General features: G+C 51.2%; 1 protein-coding gene across 1 annotated transcript in view; it reads right to left on the minus strand.

Moving 5' to 3' along the window:
- The window catches only part of dhx40 (DEAH (Asp-Glu-Ala-His) box polypeptide 40), a 37,788-nt gene extending 20,020 nt beyond the window's left edge, over positions 1–17,768 (minus strand). Inside the window, exons 1-8 of the mRNA XM_070858002.1 lie at positions 17,468–17,768; positions 16,628–16,773; positions 15,432–15,551; positions 13,271–13,504; positions 12,022–12,088; positions 6,584–6,715; positions 4,820–4,919; positions 2,186–2,272 (exon numbers count right to left, since the gene is read on the minus strand). Of these exons, the coding sequence (XP_070714103.1) occupies positions 2,186–2,272; positions 4,820–4,919; positions 6,584–6,715; positions 12,022–12,088; positions 13,271–13,504; positions 15,432–15,551; positions 16,628–16,773; positions 17,468–17,768 (1,187 nt within the window). The remainder of the gene's footprint in view (positions 1–2,185; positions 2,273–4,819; positions 4,920–6,583; positions 6,716–12,021; positions 12,089–13,270; positions 13,505–15,431; positions 15,552–16,627; positions 16,774–17,467) is intronic.
- Between the last annotated feature and the right edge of the window lie 230 nt (positions 17,769–17,998).

Below are 17,998 nucleotides of genomic sequence, written 5' to 3' on the forward strand. Positions count from 1 at the left end.
CAGGGATGTTCATGAGGGCAGAATTAGAGGAGCGCAGACATCTCGGGGGGGGGAGGGGGGGGGGGGGGGTGTTACAGAGATAGGGAGGAGCGAGGCCATGGAGGGATTTGTAAACAAGGATGAGAATTTTGAAATCAAGGCGTTGCTTAACCAGGAGCCAATGTAGGTCGGCACGGTGTCTGTGTCATTGCCAGTGCAAATATCTGCGTGCGAGTTGTGACAAGGAGCCAAAATAATCCTTTAATTCTTAGAACTAGCTGCTATTTTTAAATTCTATTTAGATTTTATAAAAAGGAAAAAGAGAGTTGTAATTCTACACCGTCTTTCAAGAGCACCCGACGTCCCAAAGCACTTTACAGCCAATGAAGTACTTTTTGGAGTGTAGTCAATGTTGTAATGTAGGAAACGTGGCAGCCAATTTGCACACAGCAAGCTCTCACAAATAGCAAAGTGATAAATGACCAGATAATCTGCTATTGGTTCTGTAATGTATGCACCTGTGAATAAGCTCACGGGCTTGTAGAGCTGTTGTCTGCCTGCCTCTCTTCTGCGCGTGTATCCGGGCCAGGGTGTCCTTAGAGATGGAGCACGCGGTGTCCACCGGTACGCTCGCGGCCTTCCGTGAGAGGTGGGTGCCGGAGGGACTGGAGTGCATCGTTACCCCCGGCAACCAAATTTTAATTTAATTTTATGTTTGAAAGTTTAATTTGTTTTAATTGCCGGTTTTAGTGTCCCCCTCCCCTTTCATAGGGGGCACTTGTGTATATATATGTGTTTTAGTGCCCCAAAAAAAAAACACCAAAAATAATACAAAAACAAGGGCCTGGAAAAATGTTTGGAGTGTCCCCCAGATCAGGGGGCACTTGATTTAACTTTGTTTTGTGCAATCAAAAAGAGTTGTAGAGCTGTTGGGAAACACAAAAAAAAAAATAGGCACTTGTAAACTGTTTGTAGTGTCCCCCCTTTAATAAGGGGGCACTTGATTTAACGTTTATTTTTGTTTTGCAACAAAAGAGTTGTAGAGCTGTTGTTTGCCATCTGGAGGAGGCGGGGGTCCCCAATGGAGGGCTCTCTACACGCGGGAGTCCTCCCTTTGTTTATTAGGGACTTGGCCTGGAGGGTGGTGCACGGAGCAGTCCCGTGCAATAAATTTTTAAGCCGGTCCATGGGCTCCCAGGCCGCTTGCAATTTCTGCGGTCTGGAGGAGTCCATGTCCCACGTTTTTACTGAATGTGCGAGGTTGCAGCCCCTGTTCCATTATTTGAAGGGGCTGCTCCTCAAATTTTGGTTGCACTTCAGTCCCACGCTCCTGATCTTTGGGCACCCTGCACGGAGGGGAGCGGGTAGGTCCGAGGGCCTCATCGTGGGACTGCTCCTGGGCACGGCCAAGGGGGTTGGTCATCAGCCGGTCCAGGCAGCGGGCGGTCGAAGGGGTCATTCAGCCTGACTGCCTGCCTCTCTTCCGCGGTTACATCCGAGCCAGGGTGTACCTGGAGATGAAACACGCGGTGTCCACCGGTACGCTCGCGGCCTTCCGCGAGAGGTGGGCGCCGGAGGGACTGGAGTGCATCATCACCCCCGGCAACCAAATTTTAAGTTGACCGATCAGTTGTTTAAAACATTTTGTGTGTTAATTTGTTGGTTGTCGGGCCCCTTTAATAAGGGGGCACTTGATTGAAAGTTTTACACAAAAATAGTTGTAGAGCTGTTGCATTGTGAGTGGCTTAGCCAGTCATGTGATGTTCACAAGACTCAATAAAACCCCAGTCATCGGGTCTAGGTCATCCAGGATGAGGTATGCAGTTGTGAGCCTAGTGGATGAACTGGTAATGTGTCATGTGATTGTTAAACCTTTTGTTAACAAATTAACTGGTTCTTAATAGCAATGTGTTGCTATGAATTCTTAAGCAAAGAACCCATCAAGCAAATACATTACAGGTACATTGATTGAGGGATAAATATTGGCCAGACACCGGGGAGAACTCCCATGCTCTTCTTCAAAATAGGAGCGATAGGGAATAGGGATTTGGTCCACTGGAACGCTACACAATAGGAGTGAATGGACGAGGTTCAGAACACCGGGATTCTATACAATGGGACTCACTGGGAACAGGCTCGATTTCCGTGTCAGTACCAGGTGTGTCTATTTGGAAGGAATTGTAATTTTGGTTTAACAGGAACTCACTTTGAGATGGGCACCACCTCCAGTATGTCGAGCCCAACCCGTGGATTGTGATTCAGCTGCTTCACAAAGCCGCAGTCGACGACATACCTGTAATCAAAGGGACACCAGGGCTGTTGCTCAACATTACACAATCCCAGCAACCAGCTCCAATCACCAATTGCACTACACATCGCCCGAGGGCGTGCAGCCGGTGATGAATAGATACTCCATTCTATCAGAATGTTTTACGAGTGGGTAAGGATTGATTCTCTCATTCCTTGACTGAACTTCAGTTCTGCTCTGCTGCAGGGTATACGTTCAGAATTGTAATTCTGGAGTCCGTCATCTGACATGTCAGTAAACAACTTTTCGATAAGACAGATAGAACTTACATTTATATAGCACCTTTTCACTCATAGGGGAAACTAAAACTAGGGGGCACAGTCTCAGAATAAGGGGCCACCCATTTAAAACTGAGATGAGGAGGAATTTCTTCTCTCAGAGGGTTGTATATCTGTGGAATTCTTTGCCCCAGAGAGCTGTGGCGGCTGAGTCATTGAATATATTTAAGGCGGAGATAAGACAGATTTTTGAGCAATAGGAAGTAAAGGGTTTATGGGGAGTGGGCAGGGAAGTGGAGCTGAGTCCATGATCAGATCAGCCATGATCTTATTGAATGACGAAGCAGCCTCGAGGGGCCAAATAGCCGACTCCCGCTCCTATTTCTTATGTTTTTATGTTTCACCTATAGTGTCAGCTGTGGCTCAGTGGGCAGTACTCTCGCCTCTGAGTCAGAAGGTTGTGGGTTCAAGTCCCACTCCAGAGTCTTGAGCACATAAATCTAGGCTGACACTGCAGGAGGTCCTGTCTTTCGGATCTTATGTTAAAACCGAGGCCCCGTCTGCTCGCTCAGTTTAACATAAAAGATCCCATGGCACTATTTCGAAAAAGAGCAGGTGAGTTCTCCCCAATGTCCTGACCAATATTTATCCCTCAATCAACGTAACAAAAACAGATTATCTGGTCATTATCACATTGCTGTTTGTGGGAGCTTGCTGTGCACAAATTGGCTGCCGCGTTTCCCACATTACAACAGTGACTACATTTCAAAAATACTTCATTGGCTGTGAAGCGCTTTGGGACGTCCGGTGGTCGTGAAAGGCGCTATATAAATGCAAATCTTTCTTTCACAACCTCAAGACGTCCCAAAGCACTTTACAGCCAGTGAAATACTTTTGAAGTGCAGTCACTGTTGTCATCATAGGCAGTCCCTCGGAATCGAGGAAGACTTGCTTCCACTCCCAAAGTGAGTTCTTTGGTGGCTGAACAGTCCAATACGAGAGCCACAGACCCTGTCACAGGTGGAACATACATTCGTCGATGGAAGGGGTGGGTGGGGCTGGTTTGCCGCGCGCTCCTTCCGTTGTCTGCGCTTGACCTCTTCACGCTCTTTGCGTTGAGACTCGAAGAACTCAACACCCTCCCGGATGCACTTTCTCCACCTCGGGCGGTCTGCGGCCAGGGTCTCCCAGGTGCCAGTGGTGATGTCGCACTTTACCGGGAAAGCTTTGAGGGTGTCCTTGTAACGCTTCCGCTGCCCACCTTTGGCTCGTTTGCCGTGAAGGAGCTCCGCATAAAGCATTTGCTTAGGGAGTCTCGTATCTGGCATGCAAACTGTTGTAATGTGGGAAATGCGGCAGCCAATTTATACACAGCAAGCTCCCATAAACAGCAATGAGATAATGACCAGATCATTTAGTGATGTTGTTTGAGGGATCATTGTTGGCCAGGACACCTGGGAGAATCTCCTGCTCTTCGAATAGTGTCACGAGGGAGCAGACGGATTAATGTCTCAACTGAAAGACGGCACACCTCTGACAGTGCGGCACTCCCCGAGTGTCCACTTGGATTACGTGCTAAAGTTTGTGGAAAATACTCTCCCTTTCTGCTGACAGAGCTCCCTCAACACTGATTAATAAGTAGGGGCACCACCCTGTGCTGGGACCCAACAGACGTTTCATTATCATGGTCCTGATAAAAGACCTGACCAGCTTTGCCCAGGGTTCAGTCGGCAAATCCACCAAGTGGTAAAATTCACCCGGGGGTCTGGCTCTACATTGGTCAATGACTTGTTTGGGAAAGTTTATTTGAGAGGACATCAGGGGACGACATCATTGGTCTGGACAGTGATTCCCCCTCATGGTCAAATAATTGCCAATGCTCTGGCTAGAGTCAGGCATGATTCTCCAGTGTCACTTGAGGTGCCGGAGGGAGGTGGGCAAGAGACGCCTGTGGAACCTCGACACGTCAGTATCAGTGGGCAGCACTCTCGCATCGGAGTGTGAAGGTTGTGGGTTCAAGTCCCACTCCAGAGACTTGAGCACATAAATCTGGGCTGACACTCCCAGTGCAGTGCTGAAGGAGACAGTTTCTTAACCGATAAAGGAATAAGGGGTTATGGGGAGCAGGCGGGGAAGTGGAGCTGAGTCCATGATCGGATCAGCCATGATCATATTGAGTGGCGGAGCAGGCTCGAGGGGCCGAATGGCCTACTCCTGCTCTTATGTTCTTATAACCGTGGGCAATTAGGACCCACCGATAATGACTGGGTGACAATTAGTGTCCGACTGTAATATTGAGTTCGCGGTTTCTTACCTTATTCTGTCAATAGTCAGAGAAGTGGCTGCAATGTTAGTAGCAACAACACATTTCCTGATGTGGGATGGAGCTGGAAGGAAAACCTTTCTCTGTTGATCTGAAGGAGAAAATGCTGTGAGGATTGAGATAAGAGAACTCGACACGCCAACTACAACAGTCGGAAACAGCTGGTTGTTCGATCACCCCCATCTGCCCGACAGTGACAGGCAATGCTGGGGGTGGAAAGGTTTTTATCTCCCATTAGTAGCAGTGAGCACTCCCAGGGGAGGTACAGCACGGGGTTAGATACAGAGTAAAGCTCCCTCTTCACTGTCCCATCACACACTCCCAGGGGAGGTACAGCACGGGGTTAGATACAGAGTAAAGCTCCCTCTTCACTGTCCCATCACACACTCCCAGGGCAGGTACAGCACAGGGTTAGATACAGAGTAAAGCTCCCTCTTCACTGTCCCATCACACACTCCCAGGGGAGGTACGGCACGGGGTTACATACAGAGTAAAGCTCCCTCTTTACCGTCCCATCACACACTCCCAGGGGAGGTATGGCACGGGGTTAGATACAGAGTAAAGCTCCCTCTACACTGTCCCATCAAACACTCCCAGGGCAGGTACAGGGGGTTAGATACAGAGTAAAGCTCCCTCTACACTGTCCCATCAAACACTCCCAGGGGAGGTACAGCACAGGGTTAGATACAGAGTAAAGCTCCCTCTTCACTGTCCCATCACACACTCCCAGGGGAGGTACGGCACGGGGTTAGATACAGAGTAAAGTTCCCTCTACACTGTCCCATCAAACACTCCCAGGGCAGGTACAGCATGGGGTTAGATACAGAGTAAAGCTCCCTCTACACTGTCCCATCAAACACTCCCAGGGCAGGTACAGGGGGTTAGATACAGAGTAAAGCTCCCTCTACACTGTCCCATCAAACACTCCCAGGGGCAGGTACAGCACGGAGTTAGATACAGAGTAAAGTTCCCTCTACACTGTCCCATCAAACACTCCCAGGGCAGGTACAGCACGGGTTAGATGCAGAGTAAAGCTCACTCTACACTGCCCCATCAAACACTCCCAGAGCAGGTACAGCACGGGGTTAGATACAAAGTAAAGCTCCCTCTACACTGTCCCATCAAACACTCCCCGGGCAGGTATAGCACGGGGTTAGATACAGAGTAAAGCTCCCTCTACACTGTCCCATCAAACACTCCCAGGGCAGGTACAGCATGGGGTTAGATACAGAGTAAAGCTCCCTCTACACTGTCCCATCAAACACTCCCAGGGCAGGTACAGCACGAGGTTAGATACAGAGTAAAGCTCCCTCTACACTGTCCCATCAAACACTCCCAGGGCAGGTACAGCATGGGGTTAGATACAGAGTAAAGCTCCCTCTACACTGTCCCATCAAACACTCCCACGGCAGGTACTGCACGGGGTTAGATAGAGTAAAGATGCCTTTAGTGAGGGAATGCCCAACAACCCAAGATGAGCAGTCTCTATTGCTGCAAAGCAATTTGTTTCCGTGAGTTCTCCGAGTTTCACTGAAAATGTTGTGCCAATTTGTGCTGGGGACCGTCCAAGGACAGTCAAACCATCGCACAGGAGGAACCGAGAGTGTGACTGCCTTAGATCTTCGGTCAGCACCTTGGGAGCAGGTCTTCAGCCGTCCGTAGGCTCACGGACCGTGAGTGAGGAGCTGACCGACGGAGAAGTGAATAAAATGAAGCACGAACAGATTGGTTTTTCATGGTTGCAATCGGCGTTACCTGTTGACATAGACCCATACAGTGGCAGAATGAGCAGCCCTTCAATCGATCCATCCCTCACGTCGTATTGGTAATCAATTGATTCTCCCTTCTGGAAGAGCAAGTCACACGCACGCTCGATCTCAGATTGCCCTGTGCGAAGAAAATGGTTAAACAGCACACGTCGGACTCTTCCAATGTAACAGAGCATTCTGAATCATAGAAACGAACAGCGCAGAAGGCGGCCCATCGGCCCATCACGCCTGTGCCAGCTCTTTGAAAGAGCAGTCGTGCTTAGTCCCACTCCCCGACTTTTGTTCGTCACCCTATAAGCACCTCATCCTCAAGTTCCCGTCCAACTTCCTTTTCAAATTATTGACGGAATCAGCTTTCACCACCTTCTCAGGTCGAGCGTTCCCGATCCCAACTCTGAGTGAAAACATTTGTCCTCATCTCCTCTCTGGACCTTTTGCCAATGATTTTAAATCCATGGCCTATGGTTATTGACCCACTCGCCAAAGGGAACGGTTTTTCTCCATCTAATCAGTAGAAGAATTAGAGGTGATCTTATTATCTTATTGAAACATACAAGATACTGAGGGGGCTTGACAGGGTGGATGCAGAGAGGATGTTTCCCCTCGTGGGGGAATCTAGAACTAGGGGGCATAGTTTCAGAATAAGGGGCTGCCCATTTAGAACTGAGATAAGGAGGAATTTCTTCTCTCAAGAGGGTCGGAAATCTGTGGAATTCTCTACCCCAGAGAGCTGTGGAGGCTGGGTCATTGAATATATTTAAGGCGGAGATAGACAGACTTTTGAACAATAAAGGAGGCAAGGGTTATGGGGAGCGGGCAGGGAAGTGGAGTTAAGCCCATGATCAGATCAGCCATGATCTTATTGAATGACGGGGCAGGCTCAAGGGGCCGAATGGCCCACTCCTGATCCTATTTCTTATGTACTCTTATCAAAATCTCTCACCATCTTGAAAACCTCTATTAGGTCATCTTTGAACCTTCCCTGTTCCAGAGAGAAATCGAGCGCTGAATATCCTACAATAGAAATTTATTTGTAATATATATATTTATTCTCGGGATGTGGACGTCACTGGAAAGGCTGGCATTTAGTGCCCATCCCACGAACTGCCCGACTGTGTGGCTCGCTGGGCCAGTTCTTGAGGGTCGTCAGGAGTGAACCATGCTGGTGTGGGTCTGGAGTCACCTGTAGGCCCAGACCGGGTAAGGACGGCAGGTTTCCTTCCCCTAAAGGGCATTCGTGAACCCGTTGGGGTTTTGCGACAATCCGACAGCTTCATGGTCACTTGCACTGACACCGGATTATTATTTCCAGATTTATATTTTTAAATATGTAAAGTTGTTCTCGTGTCCAACAGGGCAGACAGAAGCCAAAAGGGTTCATTAAAAAAAAAAAATTCTCTTAAGAAAAGTTAAAGTTAGAAAAGTCTATGAATAAATAAATTAAGATAGAAACAATGAAATTAAAGCTAAAATATTGAACAGAATGATAATATGGAACGGAATGATTTAAGATTCCGTAGTTCAGGGTAACTATTGCGGACACTGGAGCCATGTTATTCCTGTATTCGCAGAGTTTCTCGGGATGTGGGACCCGAGAATGTAGGAATCTGGCTCAGAAGCACAGCCATCGCCTTCGAACTGGACAGCAGTGTAAGGGTTAAAGGTGGTTTAGACTTACACGGCTAAAAATTCATTATAGCTCGGTTTGAGGCGGTGACATCACGTGGGCGAGTGCCGGGCGATGTTTACCGCCTCCAACCGGGATATTCACAATTAGTGTCCCTCATCTCACTCATAGGCAGTCCCTCGAAATCGAGGAACATAAGAACGTAAGAAATAGGAGCAGGAGTAGGCCCCTCGAGCCTGCTCTGCTAGTTAATATGATCATGGCTGATCTGATCATGGACACAGCTCCGCTTCCCCACCCGCTCCCCATAATCGGTTAAGAAACTGTCTATTTCTGTCTTAAATTTATTCAATGTCCCGGCTTCCACAGCTCTCTGAGGCAGCGAATTCCACAGATTTACAACCCTCAGAGAAGAAATTTCTCCTCATCTCAGTTTTAAATCGGCGGACCCTGATTCTAAGATTATGCCCCCTAGTTCTAGTCTCCCCCACCAGTGGAAACATTGGGCCCAAGTTTCCACACGATAAAAAACGGGCGCCCCTCCGAGCTGGGCGCCCGTTTTTCGCGCCGAAAACAAAACACGCGATTCTGGAGCGCCCTGCAGCTCCATGTCTGCTTGGCGCAGCGCCCAGGGGGGCGGAGCCTACACTCGCGCCGATTTTGTAAGTGGGAGGGGGCGGGTACCATTTAAATGAGTTTTTTTTCCTGCCGGCAACGCTGCGCGTGCGCGTTGGAGCGTTCGCGCACGCGCAGTGTGAAGGAAACATTGGCACTCGGCCATTTTTGTAGCTGTTTAATTTATGAACATTTTTTAATAAAATCACATTGCTTTTTAATATCAGCACATCAGCACTGAGGCTTCTTGCAGCAGTGAGAAGGCTGCAGGAAGCCTCAGAAAGTTGAGGCGGCCGTTTCCCTCCCCCCCCCCAACCCCCCCCGCGGGAATGAACGGCTGCCTCAACTTGTGAGGCTCCCTGCAGCATTCTCCCTGGGTGAAGCACTTTCACACAGGTAGGAAGATGGTTTATTTAATCTTTTCTTTGCTTATAAATTTTTATTCAGGTTGGATTTATTTGTATAATATTTGTGTAAGTATAAATAAGGATTTATTATAGAATTTAATGAGTTCCCTTCCCCCCCCTCCCCCCCACCTCGTTCTGGACGCCTAATTTGTAACCTGCGCCTGATTTTTTAATGTGTAGACAAGATTTTTTCAGTTCTACAAAAATCTAAGTTAGTTTGGAGTACGTTTTCACTGTGGAAACTTTGAAATCATGCGTCAGTGGCCGGACACGCCCCCTTTTGAAGAAAAAATTCGGTTCCAAAGTGAAACTGTTCTAACTGACTAGAACTGCAGAAAAAACAATGTGGAGAATTGCGATTTCTAAGATAGTCCGTTCTCCACCAGTTGCTCCTAAAAATCAGGCGCAAATCATGTGGAAACTTGGGCCCATTCTCTCTACATCCACCCTGTCAAGCCCCCTCATAATCTTATACATTGCTATAAGAATTCTTCTGAATTCAAATGAGTAGAGGCCCAACCTACTCAACCTTTCCTCATAAGTCAACCCCCTTATCTCTGGAAGACTTGCTTCCACTCTAAAAGTGAGTTCTCAGGTGACTGAACAGTCCAATGTGGGAATTACAGTCTCTGTCACAGGTGGGGCAGACAGTGGTTGATGGAAAGGGTGGGTGGGGAGTCTGGTTTGCCGCACGCTCCTTCCACTTGCTTTCTGCGCGCTCTCGGCGACGATACTCGAGGAGCTCAGCGCCCTCCCGGATGCACTTCCTCCACTTAGGGCGGTCTTTGTCCAGGGACTCCCAGGTGCCGGTGGGGTTGCTGCATTTTATCAAGGAGGCTTTGAGGGTGCCCTTGAGGGGAGTGGAACACTGAGGGAAGCGTTCCGCGCTACCCGTAGGGCGCGACGGGACGGATAATGACGTTCTGGAGCTAGGAAACCAGCATCCCACCGCCCAACAGGGAAGGTCAGCCGGACCACCCGAAAAATGAGACAGTTTGAAGAGAGCTTTGGAAACACCAGCAGCAGGATGCCAGACCTCACAGAATCACAGCGACGTTAAAAGAGTTTACACGCTGAACACCCGCCTGCTCCTGCTTTATAATAATATTGCCCCGGGAGCTTCCATGGGACGTCTGCTCTCCGCTGGTGAGGGGAGCAAAGTTCGGGATCACGGCAGTGCACACTTATGACGTCACCAATGGGTGGCGCTAGAGAGTGCCGTGCTAACTGATGGCACCACAGCTAACCCACCACTGGAGTTCACGGCAGGCACCAACAACGCAGCGCTCGGGCGAGAAGCGCTCAGCAGCCTGTTAGCGCCCCTCTCCGCCACTAACAGGCGGCTCGAAACAAACTAATTTTTAAGCCCAGAGCGTCTTTCAGCAACGCAGGGTGTCCCAAGGTGCTTTGCAGCCAATGAAGCACTTCTGAAGTGCAGTCACTGTTGTAATGTGGGAAACGCAGCAGACAACGCGCGCACAGCAAGCTCCCACAGACAGCAACCTGTTTTAATGATGTTGATTGAGGGATAAATAGTGGCCCCAGGACACTGGGGATAACCCCCCCCCGCCTGCTCTTCTTCGAAATAGTGCCGTGGGATCTTTTACGTCCACCTGAGAGGGCAGACGGGGCCGCGGTTTAACGTCTCATCCAAAAGACGGCACCTCCGACAGTGCAGCACTCCCTCAGCACTGCACTGGGAACGTCAGCCTAGATTTATGTGCTCAAGTCTCTGGCGTGGGGCTAGAAGCCATGACCCTCTGGCTCAGGGGCGAGAGTCAAGGCTACCTCAACAGGAATTTTCCAAGACTGCAGCTGGCAAATATATGCAACGTGGCCGATGAACACAGAAGTACATCGAAGCTGGAAACTTCACTTTGATCGCTTTTATCCCCCAGCCGTGGCTCAGTGGGCAGCACCCTCGCCTCTGAGTCAGAGGGTCATGGGTTCAGGTCCCACTCCAGAGACTTGAGCACAAAAAATATCTAGGCTGACACTCCCAGTGCAGTGCTGAGGGAGCACCGCACTGTCGGAGGTGCCGTCTTTCGGATGAGGCCCCGTAAGCTCTCTCAGGTGGACATAAAAGATCCCATGGCACTATTTCAAAGAAGAGCAGGGGAGTTCTCCCCGGTGTCCTGGGGCCAATATTTGCCCCTCAATCAATATCACTAAAAACAGATTATCTGGTCATTAGCACATTGCTGTGTGCAAATTGGCTGCCGTGTTTCCCACATTACAACAGTGAATACACTCCAAAAGTACTTCATTGGCTGTAAAGCGCTTTGAGGCGTCTGGAGGCCGTGAAACATAGAAACATAGAAAACAGGTGCAGGAGTAGGCCATTCGGCCCTTCGAGCCTGCTCCGCCATTCAATGACTTCATGGCTGAACATGCAACTTCAGTACCCCATTCCTGCTTTCTCGCCATACCCCTTGATCCCACTAGTAGTAAGGACGACATCGAACTCCTTTTTGAATATATTTTTAGTGAATTGGCCTCAACAACTTTCTGTGGTAGAGAATTCCACAGGTTCACCACTCTCTGGGTGAAGAAGTTTCTCCTCATCTCGGTCCTAAATGGCTTACCCCTTATCCTTAGACTGTGACCCCTGGTTCTGGACTTCCCCAACATCGGGAACATTCTTCCTGCATCTAACCTGTCTAAACCCGTCAGAAGGCGCTATATAAATGCAAGTCTTTCTTTTCTGCCCCTACAATGTGTAGGGGGGATCTGACCGGCCCTGCTCTAGGGGCAGCCCATTGAGCAGTGACCCACCTGTTAAAAACACCAGGATATCCCCTTCTGATTCATTCATGTGAATGTCCAAAGTGACATTTACAACCTAGAAAAGAGAAACAAGACACGATTACAACATTCAGCCAACTCTGGTGTGGTAATTATACGCCGCCTTATCACATCCTCAGGGTGTCTCGCAGTGCTTCACAAGCGATCACTTTTTGCTGTGCACTTAATGGTATGTCAGCAAGCGCGTCAGCTTATTCCACACAGCAAGGTCACACCAAGAGCTAAATGACCAACTGCGATAAAAGGCCAGTTACGCTGAGGCTGTGGTGCTGCCGGCTGAGGGATAAAGGTTGGTCAACAACAACTTATATTTATAGAGCACATTTAATAACATGTATTTATATAGCGCCTTTAACGTGGTGAAACAGGAGTATTATGAGATTTAAAAAATTTGACACCGAGCCGCATAAGTAGAAACAAGCGCAGGCTTGGTCACAGAGGTAGGTTTTAAGGAGCATCTTGGAGGAGGAAAGAGAGGTAGAGAGGCGGAGAGGTTTAGGGAGGGAGTCCCAGAGCTTAGGGCCCAGGCAACGGAAGGCACGGCCACCAATGGTGGAGCGATTATAATCCGGGATGCTCAAGAGGGCAGAATTAGAGGAGCGAAGACATCTCGGGGGGTTGTGGGGCTGGAGGTGATTACAGAGATTGGGAGGGACATTGTAAAATATCCCAAGAGGCTTCACAGAAGCATAATTGACAAAAATTGACACCGAGCTGAAGTAGGAGATTTTAGGACAGGTGACTAAAAGCTTGGTCAAAGAGGTAGGTTTTAAGGAGTAGCTTAAGAGAGGGCGGAGAGGTGGAGGGGTTCAGGGAGAGAATTCCAGAGCTTGGGGCCTCAACGGCTGGAGGCACGGCCGCCAACGATGGGGTGAAGAAAGTGAGCGACGCACGAGAGGCCAGAGTTAGAGGGATGGGAGAACTCCCCAATCATTTTCCAACAGGGCCATGGGATCTTGTACGCCTAACCGAACAGGCAGACAGAGCTTTGGTCGGACGTCTCATCCAATGGACGGCATCTCCGGCAGTGTAGCTTTCCCTCAGTACTGCACCGGACTGTCAGTCTGGATCAGGTGCTCAAGTCCTGAAAACAGCAGCTTCTAACTGAGACACGACAGCGCTGTCCACTCAACCGCGGCCCACAAACCAGCCCGGCTCAAAATCGGGAGCCTGCCATGTTGTGGGGATATACCGGCGTCAACCTATCGGGAGGGATTACCTCTTTAACCAATCCCGTCGGCTCCTTGTCCTTCGGCCCAATCAGGTTGCAGAATCGCTCCTGGACAGGGTAAGTGCGGCCCGACACACGACACACGGGACAGCCGTCGAGAAACTCCGACAGTTTGTCCGTCTCCAGCGTGGCCGACATCACCACCACCTTCAGGGGAACCTTGCGCTCGCCCGACGTGCTCTCCCGCGTCGACAGCGACTTGAGCAAACCGAAGAGAATATCCTGCGGGCACAAAGCACGCCACTGTTCGGACAGGTGGTTTGGCTCGGCAAACCCTGGCTCGGCTCGGCAAACCCTGGCTCGGCTCGGCAAACCCTGGCTCTTTCTGCACGTGCCACAACTGCTCCCAAATGGGGCGGATTTTCCTTCACCGCCGGCGCGGTAAACCACCGGAGCAGATCCCAATCCTCGCCCCCCCCCAATCCTCGCCCCCCCCCCCGTCCGATCCCCACCTCCCACTCAATCCCAACACCCCCCCCGCCCCAATCTCCCCCACAATCCCAATCCCCCCCCCCCCACACAATTCCCCACCCTGCCCGATCCCCCCACCCCCGATCCCCCGCTTGATCCCCACCCATCCACCCTACTTGATCCCCACCCAATTCCCCGCTCCTGCCTGATCCTCACCGCCCCCCCCCCCCCCCGATCCCAACCTGATCCCTACCCCCGACCCAATCCCACCCCCCACCCCTACTCGAATCCCCCGCCCACCCCCACCCAATCCCTACCCCCTACCCGATTCCCCCCCTCCCCGGCTCGATCCCCCACCCGCGCCCGATCCCCCATCAATGACCCGCTTGATTCCTGCCCAATTTTCACTTCCTTTGATTTCAGTGGGTAAACGCACCGCCATGTGCAAATGTCTGGGGCCTCGGAGAGGGTGCGGAGGAGATTTACCAAAGTGATTCCAGGGATGAGGGACTTGAGTTACGTGGATAGACTGGTGAAGCTGGGGTGGCTCTCCTTAGAGCAGAGAAGGTTACTGGGAGGTTAAATAGAGATATTCAAAATTATAAAGGGTTTTGGTGTGTAGATTGAGAGAAAGTGATTCCAGTGGGAGGAGGGTCGATAACCAGAGGACACAGTTCAAGATAATTGGCAAAACAACCAGAGGGGAGATGCTGGTACGATCGGGAACCCGCTGCCTGAAAGGGCGGTGGAAGCAGGTTCAAGAGTAACTTTCAAAAGGGAATTGGATAAATACTGGAAAGGGAATGATTTGCTGGGCTATGGGGAAAGGGCAGGGGGAGGGGGAACTAATTGGAGAGCTCTTTCAAAAGAGCTGGCACGATGACCTCCCTCTGTGCTGTGTGATTCGATGGACTGAGACAATCAGAGAGCACTCGGTCCCAGGTTCGATGTCAAGTGAGCAGCTCTCGGCCGGGACAGCAGCTGAGCGGCAATGCTCCCATGACAGGGAGGAGGGAGAAATGAACCGGCCAGGATTCTTGCTGCGGATTGCAATCGAGTTGCCCCCTCACTGGAAAGTGCACGCGCAGGTATCGGGCGCGGCAGATCCGGGCTGGGATTAAACACCCCCTCAAACAGCCCACCCAGGAAAAAGGGCAGCTTTTTAAATAACTCATTGTCGGGATGGTGGGCGTCGCTAGCAAGGCCGGCATTTATTGCCCGTCCCCAATTGCCCCTCGAGAAGGTGGTGGTGAGCCGCCTTCTTGAACCGCTGCAGTCCGCGCGGCGAAGGTGCTCCCACAGTGCTGTTAGGGAGGGAGTTCCAGCATTGTGACCCAGCGACGATGAAGGAACGGCCGATATATTTCCAAGTCGGGATGGTGTGTGACTGGGAGGGGAACTTGGAGGTGATGGTGTTCCCAGGCGCCTGCTGTCCTTGTCCTTCTAGGCGGTATAGAGGTCACGGGTTTGGGAGGTGCTGCCGAAGAAGCCTTGGCGAGTTGCTGCAGTGCATCTTGTAGACGGTGCACACTGCAGCCACGGTGCAGACTCAGGGCTGAGGGGGAGATGCAGCTGTTGCCAGTGGAACCGTATCCCAGCAACAGAGAGGGTGTGGTGGGAAGGGCAGATAATAATCTTGGTAAAAAAAAAATCAAGTTTCCCGTTAAAATCCAAGGCTACGCTCTCATCACTCGCCACGCTGTACCAAACTTACGAGGGGGTTAAAATGGCACTTAACTGTGCTGAGGCTCCTTTCGTGAGCTTCGTCCAGTATGACGGTGCCGTACCGACCGAGCCCTGGGTCCTGAAGGATCTCGCGCAGCAGGCAGCCGTCGGTCATATACTTGATCACCGTGTCCTGGGCAAAACCAAAACCGCCCGTTACATGACATTCACGGCACCGAAACAGGCCGACCGGCCCAACACCGGCTTCTCAATGGATTAACCCGTCCCACGCGGAAATCTGAACGGGCCACACAGCCCGTTAAAGGGGCCACGCACCCAAAAAAGAAAATGAGATGGAAAACTGTTTAGTATTCCTTTCCCCCGCATGCGCTTATCGAGGTTCTCCTTAAATGTATCGCAGCGAGTTCTGCTGTGCCTGATTCTACAGGAACTGGAATAAACCATTCAGCCCCTCGGTTAGGGTTGCTAAACCTTCAGGATTGTCCAGGAGCCTCCGGGAATTAAAAATTTAATCACCTGGACACTGCAGTGGGAGAAAAAAATATTATTGAAGTGTTTAAAAAAAGTGTGTTTTTTCTCCACCATTTTCTTTGAACATTTTTGTTTATTTGGTTATAAAAATGCTTCCTGATTTTCACTCCTGAATGACCCGGCTCTAGTTTTGAGATTATATCCATTCGTAAAGAGTATTAGTAAAAACAACCCCCAGCAACAAGACTACCTGGGAGGGGGGGGGAGAGAAACAGCAACAAGGGACCGTCAATATCTGAGAAGAGGATTGCAGTAGAGAGGAGAGACAGGTGGAGGCAGAGACACAGACAGAGAGGGAGAGAGAGACAGAGAGACTGAGACACAGACAGAGAGGGAGACAGAGAGATACAGACAGAGAGACTGAGACACAGAAGAGGGAGAGAAAGAGACAGAGAGACTGAGACACAGACAGAGAGGGAGGCAGAGAGAGAGATACAGACAGAGAGGGAGAGAGAAACACAAAGACTGAGACACAGACAGAGAGACTGAGACACAGACAGAGAGCGAGACAGAGAGACTGAGACACAGATAGAGAGATGTAAACACGATACACTTTTGGATTTTCATTGAACTTTTGAGACGACCCCCAGGGGCGGCACAAAGCCAAGGTTGCTCAGATCCAGTCTCGGGCAGCTCTGGACTGATGACCTCTGACCCGAGCAGCGATTACGCTGCGGCAATGTTCTTTCAGCTTGCGACCTTCCGGCGACCTCTCACCTCGGAGGTGCAGTCATCGAAGCGCACCTGGTAGCCCACACGCTGCCCCAGGGCACAGTCCATCTCCTCCGCTACCCGGAGCGCCACTGAGATGGCCGCCACTCGCCGCGGCTGCGTGACCCCGATGACCCCGTGCTGTCTGAGTCCTGAAATGCAGGAGGGGGGGTTGAAGGAGAGAGAAAACAAGGTTTGAAGGTAAACAACCAGCAGCGTGCTTCTCAAAAGCTGGTAAAGAAAAGCATTAATCTCCCCTCTTCCCCATCCCAGGCCCGAGAAACCTTCGCCCGATGTACGGAGACCCCGCGACTCCTGGCTGGACAGGACCCCCCTCCAGGACTGTCGGAGGGGCAGTACTGAGGGGGCGCCGCACTGTCGGAGGGGCAGTGCTGAGGGAGCGCCGCACTGTCGGAGGGGCAGTGCTGAGGGAGCGCCGCACTGTCGGAGGGGCAGTGCTGAGGGAGCGCCGCACTGTCGGAGGGGCAGTGCTGAGGGAGCGCCGCACTGTCGGAGGGGCAGCGCTGAGGGAGCGCCGCACTGTCGGAGGGGCAGTGCTGAGGGAGCGCCGCACTGTCGGAGGGGCAGTGCTGAGGGAGCGCCGCACTGTCGGAGGGGCAGTCTTTCAGATGAGACATCCGCCCTCTCAGGTGAAGAAGAACAGGGGAGTTATCACTAAAAATAAACCGATCTGGTCATTACCACATTGTTGTTTGTGGGAGCTTGCTGTGCACAGACTGCCGCGTTTCCCACATTACAACAGTGACCACACAAAATAATTCATTGGCTGTAAAGCGTTCTGGGAAGTCCTGAGGTCGGGCAAGGCGCTGTATAAACCTTTCTTACCGGCGTGGTACAGGTACTGCGGTAACTGAGTGGTTTTGCCGCTGCCCGTTTCCCCGGTCACTATGAGGAAGCGATGGTCCCTGACTGCCTGCACCAACTGCTCCCTGTGTCGGAGGATGGGCAGCGACCCTGACCCCAACCCGACCCCCGGCGACCCTGACCTGACCCCCCTCGACCTGTACCCCGACCCGACCCCCTTCAACCCTGACTGCGACTTAACCTCTCTCGACCCCGGCCTGACCCCCCGCGACCCCGCTCCCTTGGGAGAAGGGCCCTGTCCTCCTGCGCTCTCCCGGGGCATCGTGCCTCAGTGCTCACCTCACATTCAATGTACTCCTTCTATCCCCGCGCCCCCTTTCTCTTTCTCTTTCTCTCTCTCTATCTATCTATCTATCTACCACTCACTCCCTCCCTCCCCCCCTCTCTATTTGTGTCTGTCTCTCTTTCCCTCTCTCTCTCTCTCTCTCTCCCTCTATCTATCTATCTATCTACCACTCCCTCCCCCCCTCTCTATTTGTGTCTGTCTCTCTT

This window comes from Pristiophorus japonicus, chromosome 16 (assembly GCF_044704955.1).
Source record: "Pristiophorus japonicus isolate sPriJap1 chromosome 16, sPriJap1.hap1, whole genome shotgun sequence".
Classification (NCBI taxonomy): domain Eukaryota; kingdom Metazoa; phylum Chordata; class Chondrichthyes; family Pristiophoridae; genus Pristiophorus; species Pristiophorus japonicus.